At 36.3% G+C, this 13314-nt stretch overlaps 2 protein-coding genes and 1 long non-coding RNA gene across 7 annotated transcripts in view; 2 read left to right on the top strand and 1 right to left on the bottom strand.

The window, feature by feature from the left end:
• The first annotated feature begins 2061 nt into the window (after nucleotides 1-2061).
• On the top strand, nucleotides 2062-9822 carry LOC111438462. Its single transcript, XM_023076371.1, has 8 exons — nucleotides 2062-2166; nucleotides 2336-2484; nucleotides 3131-3279; nucleotides 3545-3632; nucleotides 4102-4177; nucleotides 4280-4310; nucleotides 4782-4960; nucleotides 7852-9822. Exons 1-8 carry the CDS (start codon nucleotides 2062-2064, stop codon nucleotides 7960-7962), a joined length of 888 nt encoding a protein of 295 aa, XP_022932139.1. The 3' UTR covers nucleotides 7963-9822.
• A 420-nt stretch (nucleotides 9823-10242) lies between these two features.
• Nucleotides 10243-13314, top strand: part of LOC111438470 — a 15070-nt gene continuing 11998 nt past the window's right edge. Inside the window, exons 1-3 of the long non-coding RNA XR_002709672.1 lie at nucleotides 10243-12115; nucleotides 12200-12287; nucleotides 12494-12854. This is a non-coding gene — a long non-coding RNA (uncharacterized LOC111438470). The remainder of the gene's footprint in view (nucleotides 12116-12199; nucleotides 12288-12493; nucleotides 12855-13314) is intronic.
• Nucleotides 12968-13314, bottom strand: part of LOC111438469 — an 8469-nt gene continuing 8122 nt past the window's right edge. For 3 of the 5 annotated variants that reach the window (XM_023076378.1, XM_023076377.1, XM_023076380.1), the window contains one exon: nucleotides 12972-13243. The gene's annotated coding sequence lies outside the window, so the exon portion shown is untranslated. Of the gene's footprint in view, nucleotides 13244-13314 lie in introns of all 5 variants that reach the window. The other 2 variants (XM_023076382.1, XM_023076381.1) reach the window with 1 other exon arrangement.

The following is a 13314-nucleotide window of genomic DNA, read 5'->3' as shown; positions in this document are numbered from 1 at the left end:
TGACTTCCCATCTTAGATTTAAAATAATGATTCTTTAGTTATATATATATATATATATATATAGTTTTGTTTTAGTTGATTTTAAAAGCAATCAAAATTCCCACATTATTACTCTTCCAAACCTACTTGTATCACTGATTTAATTGGTTTATCAACTCAACTCATGTTATGGATCTTGTTTCGTCCATAATTTTTCGTTTTAGTCTTGATTTTAAGCCATTCAAAGAGTGTTTACGTATAATGCATCAATAAAGGTCATACTTATTAAACCGTCCTACAAAAGTTTAGGGTTTAATTTTCTCCGGTTTTGAATTAAAAAAGACGACTAAGCTCACGTCTGTATTGGTTGCGATATTACTACAAAACGTCTGAAACAACAAGTCCTCCACTATAACTGAGCAAGGTGTGAGCAAAACAATTGTTGAAGCATCTCGTTACACAAAAGTCCTACTCACATGAGGGAATAGTTCCCTCATATGGCCAACAGAGGCACCACATTCAATTGTCATAAGCAATGTAGAGGAGAGTACATGAAAAAGGAGGCCATCTCAACACTAAATTTGAGGCATGGGAGGCAGGTATTATAAGTATAAGGATGTTAACCTAAAAAAGAGAGCGGGATTGTCCCACAAGAAGGGTAGAAACAAGAAAGATGAGCAACCTAATTTGGAAAGGAGAGCATGAAGAGGAGAAGAAGAAGAAGATGGGAGTCATTGTCCAAATACATTTTGCAATTTTCATGTGTCTTTTATGTTGAACTTCCTCAAGAAAGGATAAGGGATTAAGATGTTAATCCAATTAGATTCATTATTTCAGTACGAAGATAAACCAACGACCACACGTTTGGTAATGTTTTCAACGTGTACTTAATGTGACAACCTTTGACCATCCTAGATAATCGCACAATAAAGTCACCATAGCCAAGAAGATGAAAAAAGTTTCAGACTTCTCGGCCATTTACATGCTTCATTTTAATTTTTATGAAAATCAACTAAGATTCCACTCTACATTCCTTTCAATACATCCACAAACTCTCTTACTACTGGTATCAAGGCGATGCATGCCTTAGTCTGTCCACTTTCAACTATACGAGGCAATAGCTCCCGAAACAACTTCTTTGCCTTTAACGTGGAGACCATCTTAGGAACTGCTTCCTCATTAGACACCTTGAACTTGAAGCTTGGCTAGGTCGAGAGTCTAAATACTATCTCTTTATTAAAACCGTTTATGAAAGCTTGGTTTTGTATTATCCATTTCATTGATAAGATCACATGAAAATGTATTATATCTAAGACTATCAGTGTCACACTAAGACACAGACACTTCAGTCCTTTACCTTTTTAAAAGCTATCATATTTACCCTCACCCGAGTAGCAACTAACCTAGAAGCTCTAGTTATAACCCCGCGTGTTTAACAAAAATGACGTAAATGAAGGAATGAGTGGAGCCTAACCAAACAATTCTAAGCATATAGGTCTCCCATTCAATTTGACTACTATTAACTTTTTATAATATTCTCTTAGGAACATGTGAAAATAATAAATTTAAATACAAAGTTTAAAATTTTATTAATATTTGAAGAAATTTTGAATTTTAATAATAAAATTATAATATCAGGAGCGGCGTGAAGCATTACGCATAGCACGTAGAAACGCAACAGCAAAAAAGTTTCTCACATTCTCATCTCCATAAGATCTCGTTTCTGCAATTCCACATTGCCTGTGTCCGGAATGAATACGGTATTCTCTTCTTACTTCATCTTTGCTTTCTCCATTTAATTTCCCTGATTCTATATGCTGCTTCAATTGTACTGTTTGTGTTCTTTCTTATGTGAATTTGTTGTTTTCCATCGTTTTTTTTCTTTTTAATTTCAATTCTATCGTATGCATTTGGTGCTCCGGTGTGTAGATGATTGGGATCGTAAATTTGACCTGACCATGGATGGATGAAATCATTGGCATCTATTTTGTTTTGTTTTTTTTCCTTACATCACCTTCTCTTGGACAAGAGACGTACCTATCTTGTTTGTTGAATTTTTTCATTTTTCCTATACGTCGAGAAATGGTGATAGTTACGAAATCAATCTGTGCATCAATAGGCGTTGTTCTGAAGAACGCAAGGATGACAAAAAAGAGTAAAAGGAATGTGAATGTGGACGATGACGTTGTAATTGATAGATACTCTTATTGTTCTCTCTGGTGATCTTGTTCAAGTTGTTGCGACGGTATGTAATTAAGGCCACTTTTATTTCGCTTTATCTAGTACTCATGTTATTTAATCTAATTTAGTTTAATGGAAATCTAGGTCACATTGGGTTATTTCAAATGTACAGTAGGTTCGACTTCCGGCTGGTAGTTTTTCCAAACTCTTGGCTGGTTGTGATTACGAAGCCAAGGCCAACGATCCTATTTTGTTGCATCCAGCGACAGGGGCTAAGACATGTGCCGAGTCATTCAAGGAGGGGTGTCCGATTAATCAAATAAGGTATACTCCCTTCCTAGCATTGTGTATATTTATGGTCTAAATTCTGGAGTTTGATATTCTTTTGTCTGTGGCGTTTGGAGTGATGTATATGGTTGTTCTTAGCAGATTGTTTCCATGGTCACTCTTGGTACAAATGTAACCTTTTTCATAATTTATGTTAAGGAATTTTGAGTTAGAACTGAGGGATTTTTCCTAAAAGAAGTGCCTATCTGTGGTTGAGAAGGTTATGTTGTCTTCAAATGGCCATTTTTCATCTTGATTTTAGTTGGAAAGAATATTCTGTTCTCTCCTACTTGGTTTTATATACTAGACAAATTATTGCATAATTAGTTTCATGACAGTAGCTTCAGGAAAGTATCATTTATTGGCATTTTAATTAGCACTGGGCATCACATAGAAAGCTATAGTCTCTTGCTTAAAAATCCATATTTCAAGATGGGGGAAGGTTTTGTCAACCAAAGCATATCTTGAGATTGGTTATGACATTATAACCTTGGCAACCTTGGCCAAAAGTTTCGAGGTTCAAATTTCCATACTCACAATTGTTGAACTAAAAAGATAGATGGGGGTTTTCGAATTCTTTTGTGATTCATGTGCTCATTTAAATGCACGTGATTACCAACACAGATTTTAATTGTAAAAACAGTGACCTGGTCCAAGATCAAAATGGGTTTGGTCATGGTTCACTGCCTACTGTAACTGGGAAGCTTAGTGATGTTAGACCACTTTTGCGAGATAACGTTGAGAACAACCAGAGAGATGCACAGCAGAAAAGAGAGAATAAATTGCAAAAAGGTGAACTTTTGGTGCCTTCCTTGCATAGTTGTAGCACACTCACCCAGCATATGCTTCTAATATTTTAAGTTAGAGGAGCGATGGCCCTATTAAAAGAATAGTTAAGAATGACTCATGTATTAATTAAGATAACCTCCTGAAAGATGCCTACTAATAGTACTTGAAAAATAGTATTCGCTCAGCATACCTACACTACTAACTGTTTGTATGAATTATTTCGTTGGCATGCTATCTAAGTTTATGCATGTTGGTCTTTGTTTTGAAGTTTATCATATTCCTATTCATAATGACCCTATCTTCCCACCAACCTCCTTGCAGCTTGAAGTTGTCACTGGCGCTGCAATCAATTGGAGGTATGAAATAGCTTCTCCTAAATATATTTCTTTCTTTATGGCTGTTCAGCAAATAATTTAGGCTTATCTCATCTCCATGATGAGGCCATCAAAAGTAGTTCTGGTTCATAAAGTGTCATCAGTTCTTTTATTGTTGTTATCATTATTAATTTTGGTAAGAAATAATTTCATACCAAAAAGGGAACATGCCGTGTGGAGAATGGTTCTCTTACCTTTTTTTAGATTGATATTTGGTGGTTTAATTTTATTTTGTAACTAATTACTATCATGAATACTTTCGTTGATATTATTGCTATTACTATTTTTGGTAACAAGCAATTTCATACCAGAAAGGAAACATTCTGTGCGGCACACGCTCTACTTTATTTGAGATTGATATATCTGTTGGTTCAGTTTTATCTTGTAACCAATTACTCTTATCTCACTGAAGTGCTCCTTTTCTTATGGTTTATGTTAAATTATTTGATAGACAGGACCCAGATAACCAATTGAAAAAGGAGCAGGATGATCGTGGTCAGGAATTTGACATGCGTCAAGGACTCAATGTATGTCAGTTAAGCTTATTCAGGACCCGTGTTTTCTTGAGAATTAGATGTTATTTCATATGGGTGGACTATACTAAAGACTGACTACTTTTGTTTCTGTAGGTTGATCGAGTTCAATCCTCTTTATTGAGTGGTGAGTTCAAAGTGCTGTTAATGATATCTGGCTCACCTAATTTGCTTATAAAGCTTCTACGAAAGGGTTTTCTTAATATATGAACTAAATATAATTGCAGATGGTTTTTTATTTGAATTACTGATTTTGCAAATAGCACTACGGAGTTGTACTTTCAGTTACAACTTACCTACAATGTTAAATGCTCAATAAATTTTGACACCAAATGTTGTAGGATTAAGTGGTTATCTCTTGAAATTAGCTAGTTAGTGTAGGACCCTATGATTTTGCTGTACGGTTTTCGAATACCTTCCAGCGTGGATATTTCTATGTAATGTTATCATTCTTTGACCACTTGAATTGTAGATTTCTTTTTATGCGGTGGATTTTCGGCCTGATAAAGTAAATTCAGAGAATAATAAAAATTTAATAATGCCATAAAACAATTGTTTAGAGTATCTAATTGTTCTGCTCCCGCTCTTATTAAATTAGAGAAACCATGCACTGAAAGACCCATTTCACTCAACATAACGACGTATGCATTTTCAGTTGGTGTCTCAACTTCTTCACTTTTGTCTGTGGATAGTAGCATGGACTCCTGTCATAGTTCAATGCCGTCAACGATCGACATGGCCCCTTCTCATGGTTCAGAATCCAATAAAAGTGGCAAGGTACGTCGTATCCTTATCAGTTTATCACATCACTACTATAATTAAGAGATAGAATGTTCATGTGACATTTATCATATTATATTTATACCTATCTTTTCCAATGTTCTCAGCCAAAATCCCCTCAGATTAGTACAATCCCTTGAGTTAAAGAACTTTTTAATTTTCGCCTTTTCTTTTAGAAAAGAAGTATTTATTGATACAAAATTTTATTGGATGGACGAAATACAAGCCAAAGGCGTACAGAAATTATGGGAGTTGCTAAACGCTCTCCGGCACAAATCAAAGAAAAGCCATAGATGCAAAAGTCAGCTGTAGAAAATACCCATACTAGTTAAAAAACAAGGTTTAAATATACAGAAAGTTTGCCAATGATAAGACCAATTAAAAAGTTTGAGAAATTTCCTCCTCAATTTCTTACATAAAGGTACCAAAGGAAGAGGTAGTCGCCAATTCATCCTCTCTTTTACATATCACACACCAACTTGTCAAAAGATAAAATATTCTATGGTCGAGTCTAATTTGGATACCCAAACCTTCGAGAAGATGAGACCCACAAGCATCTTGAGGTTACAGACTTGAGTAAACAATTTGTATCACTACAATTGATTTCCAAGGGCTTTTCATGGTAGACAATGCTACTCATTGAGGACGATGCTACTCATTGAGTCAGAAACCCTTAGACGTTGAGTAGAGTTGCTGGTATTGATTAAGGAAGATGCCACTCACTGTTTGCATCCAAAACCATCAGCCACTTCTTTTCCATTAAGAATTTTTTTTTAGTTTCATAGGAGATTCAATTCTCTGACCTCTTGGCTGAAATTGTGTACCTAAACTAGTTGAGCTATTTTCAGATTGGCCCAATTACCATAAGAATTAATTTTTGAAGAGATTGCTAATCATTATAGGATCTTCCGATTAGCCAAAGAGAAAGGGAGTGTCATCAAAGGATCTTCCGATTAGCAAAAGAGAAAGGGAGTGTCATCAAAGAACTGAAGGTGATTGAACTAATTATCTTCTTATCCACTCGTAAAACCCTAAGATGGCAACATAGAGGAATACAGGAATATGGTTGGAAAGTTGGGCACTTTCCATGCGATAGGGAGGATGTAGGTATAGGCAACCCACAAGGTTAGGACTTTGTAATTATCCATAATATATTTTTATTTTTTGAAATCTTTGAAGAATCTGGCCATATCTCAATCAGATCATCTATTGAAAAATTAATGAAAAGGAAGGACACTCTAGAGGAAAATTTGATTATGCTGATGTGAAGAGGTAGTGTACTAGAGAAGGTAAAAATTTTATTGTGGAGTTGTTTATTTGAATCATTAAATGCCTGCTTCAGATACGTTAAGAATGCCAAATTGGCACCTCCTTTAAACTGGTGCGTGAGTTTAAATTCAAGATGCTGGTGTTCAATTCTGAATCGCCTATATGTTGGATGGGGTTTTCATAAATCCATGAAGGAATTTGCAGTGAATGGCAGGGGTTTTGGGGAAGACCTATTTAAATCAAGGCTATGGAAAAATGCCTGGATGGAAGGGAACTACATAATTTTTTCTAAATAGGGAAATAAAATGGGAGGGCGTATTTGAAAGGGATGCTCTTTACACTAATGATTTATAAATTATATCCCTTCTGCAATTAACTTAATTATAGAGCGTTCTGTTTTTTTTTTTTTTTTTTTTTTTTCAAGGTGTTCTACTCTTCAGGACTTTTCACTATATCTGTATAAAGTTATTTATGTTTTTCTTAACCAGAAACAAAATTTTCATTTGATATATGTAAAGAAATAAAAGATTTGGGGAAACAAACTCCAATAGGAAGTGTAAAGAACAAGCAACCATACGAAAAAGAAAGGAACTTCCAAAAATATAAGAAACCAAATAATACAATGAAGAACAAAGCGCCCAATGGAGAAACAGACACAATCCCTGAAGCAAAACCATGTCACTGAAGAGCCACTAAAGCTAGGCCTGAAAAAAGCATATTCGGCAACTAAACCACTGCATATAGTACAAAGGCTCGAATAGAGAACTACAAAAAATCTAGCTATGAAGACTGCTTCAACTCCCAAACGAACGAGAAAAATTTGAAAGCAATCTTGTTTCTGTTTTTAAAGAACGGAATATCTTCAATGAAAAATCCGGTATGTTGTTAGGTTTGCACCAACGAAGACCAAAACTTTTGATGAAGCCATACCAGAATTTCCTTGCAAAAATGCAGGTAAAAAATAGTGCCTCCTAGTTTTCAATGTCCTTTGTTAAAAAAATGCACTAAGGGGAGAAAGGCCCAATGAGGAGGCTGTTAGAGGACTCCGTCATTTGTATTAATTAAATGGAGAGAGAGTAATAAATTGAAAAATCTGATCTCATGAGGAACCTTAAGTCTCCAAATGCTATTAGCTGGATGTGGAGGAAAAATCCTTTGCTAGTGCATGAACAAATCTGTGTTCAGTCGCTCCTCTTTTGTCTGGAATTTGATACCCTATCACGAGAGTTTACATGTAGGCAAGTGAGGGAGGGTAGGGACACATGAGGAGATATGCTGGAATGATCTTTTTTTTTAGTTAGAAGAGGGTTAGGTGTAATGCTCCTAATTTTCTTGCCTAAACTAGAGTCGTCACTACATGCATGCTTTTAATAACATATGCGGAAATTTAAATAAAACGTTTCAAATGAAGCCGTGGACATTTAATTTAAAGTCATCTGTGCAGGTGTGCATTACCTTTACCTGAAAAATATAAGGGTAGCACGTGGTTTGAGTATTTTAAGAAATACTCAGTAAGTCACCCCACTGTTGGGGTTAGTAATGCAATCACACACATATAATGATGGGACCTATCCTTTAAAATCATAACATGACCTTGGACTCTTTTCAATTTCGAGCAGGGTTGGATGTGTAGTGTTTTCCCACACACAGTCTATGAACGCGCACATGGACCCACTAGCGGGCTCGTATACATACCCCTGAGTTTGGCTTGGTTGGGCACAATGTGTTAACACGTCGTCCGATGCCACAGAAAAAGAAAGGTCCGATGATATCATGGCGAACATAAATATCGATGGTACGCATCTGTACTAACATAACATAACAGGGAAGTATCCTAATGCATATGACATGCATATATGCATGAGATCCTCAGGATTTACATTCATAGCATTGCATTAACATCACTCCCTTTCTCCTTTCATCCATGACATATTACATAATATGCATCATGTATACATGACAGTCATCACATAATCCATCCCATATTTTTACATGGGAAGACATAACATGACATAGAGAGTTCTTTTCTATTCTAATTAGTATTAGATTAGTATTAGTTAGTGATCTCGGCTTAGTGAGTCCTTTCTTCCGTGATGAACTGTTGGCACCAGTCCTCCATTTTGTCTCTGTGGATTGAGAAGAAAGGGGACTCGGCGGCAAGAGGATTGTAACATGAAAAAAGCAAGGAGGTCAACCTCTTTCAAATATACAACATGGATTCTGTAATGGATTGTAACATGAGAGAAGAGGATTGTAACATGTTAGAAGAGGGTAGTTCAACTTCATTTCATTCGCAACATGTAATGGATTTCATTCACCTAATTACCACGTGAGTGTTTTTTTCCTGATCATCTTTTCCTTTTCGTACAAATTCATCATCAATTACACACTTGCCCTTATCCGTTGGTGTTTTTTTGTGATGAAGTGAATCCCCTCTCAGTGTTTATCTACATTTCCATTAGAGAAATCACCCTCTTGAGCTTCCTCTCGAATCAGTGTTTATCCACATTTCCATTAGAGAAATCACCCTCGGAATTCACTGCTTTGATACAAAAATTAATAGGCCTTGCTCAACCATTTCCTTAATGACCAGAAAGGTAACAAGTATAGTTTAGAGAGCTTCCCACCTCTCCCCATTCTCATAGAGAATAGCCAAAACAGCCATTAGCGAAAAGATACCCCTCCGTCAAGCAAACAACTATATGCTCTATTTCCCGTGCCTCTCGTCCAACTAACAAAATCCCTTGGACCCACACAACCATCCAAGCACACCCTCTTCACGTACCCATGCTCCTCTTCTAACTAACAAAATTCCTTGGGTCTACAGTCATTCAAGCAAACCCTTCTCATGTACCCCTACTCTCCCTCCCGCACCTACGTGTATAGACTCTCGTAATAGGGGGTCTATAGAATTTTCAGTCATAATTACTTTGGGCAGGAGGCTGAAGAATGACGAGGGTTAACCGTTCCTGATAAAGATCACGGTGTTCCAAATGTTCCAACTGGACCTATTACACGATCCAAGGCCAAGAAGATTCAACAAGTATTCATTCTTCATCTACAAAATTGGATTGACTCAGTTCAACCATTATTTCATGTGTTACAAGCTGATTCGATTGAGGAAGGATCATTTGAAGCTTTGGAAGTGAATATTTGCACGGTTGAAGTAGCGAATGATATTGCTATAAATTGCATTTGATTGATAAGTTATTAGAAAACTTTATTTATTATTTTTAATTTCATAATTTCTTGTAATAGGAAAAAGGGTGGGGGAAGTTATGTGTTACAAGCTGATTCGATTGAGGAAGGATCATTTGAAGCTTTGGAAGTGAATATTTGCACGGTTGAAGTAGCGAATGATATTGCTATAAATTGCATTTGATTGATAAGTTATTAGAAAACTTTATTTATTATTTTTAATTTCATAATTTCTTGTAATAGGAAAAAGGGTGGGGGAAGTTATTTGTCAAAGCGACTCCATTTTGTAGGGGAGTGGAAGTAAATTATGGCTATTAACTTCGCATTTGAAGAGTTCAAAGTTTCTTTTGTGGAGAGACTATAAATACCTACAAATTACTATGTAGAGCATCACCTTTGCCATCTTTGCCATTTCTAAGTTTCAAGCAATTTTTGTAGTAGATTTAATGGGTGACTCAATTTAGAACAAAATTTCAAATCTTGTTTCTAGATATTTGATTGTACGAGGTAATCTAATTCTAGCCTTATTTCTTGATTGATCCGAATTTTGTATAAAAAGGTGTTAATTTCTTGGATCGTTGGGCTGATAAAGCCTAATCCTCAGCCCAACGATCAAGCTTTTGATAAAGCAACAACCTTTGAATCAAAGAAATTAACACTTTACAAAATTCGGATCAACCAAGAGATAAGACTAGAATTAGATTATCTCTTAAAATCAAAGATCTAGAAGCAAGATTTGGAACCTTGTTCTAAATCGAGTCACTCCACAATCGCACTTGATCAAGATTTGATTGAATGACTTAATGCAATCTACTCCAAGAATTGGTTGAAACTTAGAAATGACAAAGATGATGCTCAAATTCTTGGAACCTTGTTCTAAATTGAATCACTCCACAAGTCGCACTTGATCAAGATCTGATTGTACAAGAATTGGTTGAAATTTAGAAATGACAAAGAAGTTGAAATTTAGAAATGACGAAGAAGATGCTCAAATTCTAAGGGTGAAAATCTGAGAGCTCAATTTCATTCCTCTAAAATCTGTCTTTTATACAATAATTTGGGGGTATTTATAGTCTCCCACAAAAAAAGAACTTTGAACTCTTCAAATGCCCGCTAAAAAAGTTAGTGGCCATAATTTACTCCCACTCCCTTTTGAATCTCTACAAGAGTCACTTTAACAAGTAACTTCTCCCACCCTTTTGCCCCTGCAAGAAATTATAAAATTAAAATAATAAATAAAGTTTTCAATTTATAGCAACTTCATCCGCTACTTCAACCATGCAAATATTCACTTTCGAAACTTCAGATTGTTCTTCCACAATTGAATCAGCTTGTAACACATGAAATAATAGTTGAACCGAGCCTATTTAATTTTGTAGGTGAAGAATAAATGTTTGTTGAATCTTCTTGGTCTTGGATCATGTAATAGGTCCAGTTGGAACATTTGGAACACCGTGATCCTTATTAGTTCCTCAAGGAACCACTTTGGGCAGGAGGAAAACCGTGTTGGCTTGATAGTACTGTTACTGCTGTTTGCATGACTGAACAGCTTAGAAAATTGGTAAAATCGCATCCTCTCCGTGAGTCCTTAGATCAACCTTGCTTCCTTCATCAGTCCTCATGAAATGTAGGCCGAGTGAAGGCATTTTTCCTATGGAATGTTGCACCGAGGACTTGTGCTACTAACCTACCGAACCTTGGTGTAGTTCCTTCTGACGTCACTTCCAGTCCACCAAACTGATTAGGATGGGCAACATTTTCCCATCCAACAAGATGATTCCTCTCGTTTTCTTGACAAAGGATCTATCAGTTATTATTTTTTTTCTTATTAAAAAAACAGATATTCAATCATAGATCCTGGTTTTCAAGGGTCTTCAAGAGGAAAGGTAGCAAATTGGGTAATTAGCGAGGACAAATTCAACTGAGGTAAGTTTTTTTCCCTTTGAAATATGAGATTTGGATCAACAACGGTGTTGAAATTTAGATAAATTTTCAGTCTTTTTCATACATCTTAATGAAACGTTTTCGATGTGAGGTAGGTTGTATGTGTTTTATGGACGGTTTATTACCTGTTGCAACGGCCTTTGTACATGTATGTTAAAGTGATGCTTCCTTCCAATGTTTCCTTTACTTTCAAATCCTGTTCAAAGTTGCAACTTTAAGTCTGGCTGCATAATCTTCAATTTTTGTGTATTCGTTTGCTAAGTTGAATCAATACAAAGTACTGTTTGGTTTACGACATTGTTTTCTTTTTGTTGGATACAGTATCCTTTTCTCTTAAGATGAATCTTAATGAAACCTTTTGATTGAATCTTCCTTTCATTTTATAAAATGGATGCCCAAGGGACTGCTTGATGTATTTTTTAAAAGTTGCTTAGACTGAATAAGCTTTTTAACACTGGTTTTTTAATTGTTTTTTAAATTTCAAAACTGTTTGAACATATCTTTATACAAGATAGGTCCTATTCATGGTCGTTAAGTTTGACCAATGGGGATGAACACAGATTGATGACTTTTGTAAGGTCGCAAAGTTATAATTGATATTTCTTCTCCGATGCCAAGTTTGTCCCATATGACAACTCAATATCTGGGTTTGGTGGCAACGTTGCTCAATTTTCCCAACCTGTACGTATTGTTTGGGCAGGTTTCTCTTGATCGGTTTGAAGTTCTTTGGTTTTTTCTGAGGTCAATTCATCATTTAGTCTGTTTTCATGATGTTGCTTCTCCCTTTGATTCTGAATTACCTAGTTTCCTTGTCTCATATTTCAGGACTTGGCTCAAGGTACGACAATCATCTCATCGATACCACCTTGCCCTTTGTTGACAGCACAGCCTGTTCAATATCCGAAACATCAAGGTGAAATTCTTGTTCCTGGCTAATGCCTGAACATTACTGCAACAGCCCAAGCCCACCGTGAGCAGATATTGTCTTCTTTGAGCTTTCTCTTTTGGGCTTCCCCCCGAGGCTTATGGATATTTCATTCTCCTCTCAAACCGATGTGGGATCTCACAATTCCCTTTTCATCGCTTAACTTTTCATCTTAACATCCTCGACCAATGCAGGAACTGCAGCAACACAAGCATTGCAGCTTTGTGTTCCTCAGCCATTCATGGCCAATGGACACCAACCGCTTGCCGCAGCGCCAAACGTCATTCCAGCTTTGCAGCCATCCTTCCCATTCAACCACCCAATGCAACTGCCAGAAGCTAATTCATTCTTCAACGCCAAGTTCTAATGAATTTGCTTCTTTTGTTAATTCTCAATGTAGTCAACCCCAAGGTTTTAGCAAAATTTTGATCCTCTTAAAAGTTATTTTCCCAATTTGTATTAATTATTAGCATTTTTCTTTTCATTGGATTGTTTCCATTCAAATCAAAGACATTTTACCTTTGATTGGTGGATGGGGCCTGTTGAACTATGTAAGTTATAAATTGAATGGTAGACTCTGGTTTTGATACAATTCCATTCTAATCCTTACACTTCCAATGGTATTTTAAATTTAGTCCTTACAGGTAAGAAGAAAAGACAGCCCAGAATACATTTTCAAAATTAAAGTACAAAAATTAAAATAAATGAAACCCAAAGTACATTTTAACCTAAGTAGTATTTGATTCATATGACCTTATAAATTTCATTAATTCAATTAAGCTGCCCAACAAAACCTTATAACTTAAGGCTCTTTTAGCTACTTTACTCTCCATATGTGAACTTGTTGTCCATATCCAAATATCCAACTAGAGAATCATCCAACTACACTATGTTAGGATTATACGTTGGGTAGCATCCAGAAAACAGCTACCCCCCCCCCCCCCCCCCCCCCCCCCCCCCCCCCCCCCCCCCCCCCCCCCCCCCCCCCCCCCCCCCCCCCCCCCCCCCCCCCCCC

This window comes from Cucurbita moschata, unplaced genomic scaffold, assembly GCF_002738365.1.
Source record: "Cucurbita moschata cultivar Rifu unplaced genomic scaffold, Cmos_1.0 Cmo_Scf00075, whole genome shotgun sequence".
Lineage (NCBI taxonomy): Eukaryota > Viridiplantae > Streptophyta > Magnoliopsida > Cucurbitales > Cucurbitaceae > Cucurbita > Cucurbita moschata.
The sequence above is the reverse complement of the archived record's forward strand: the minus strand, read 5'-3'. Positions and strand labels throughout refer to the sequence as shown.

What these genes read in the sequence shown, in the direction of transcription:
- LOC111438462 (XM_023076371.1), top strand. Translation starts at nt 2,062, where the DNA reads ATGGTGATAGTTACGAAATCAATCTGTGCATCAATAGGCGTTGTTCTG. An exon ending in GGCGCTGCAATCAATTGGAG is followed by an intron (nt 3,633 to 4,101) that starts GTATGAAATAGC and finishes ATTATTTGATAG; the next exon opens with ACAGGACCCAGATAACCAAT. An exon ending in ACATGCGTCAAGGACTCAAT is followed by an intron (nt 4,178 to 4,279) that starts GTATGTCAGTTA and finishes TTGTTTCTGTAG; the next exon opens with GTTGATCGAGTTCAATCCTC.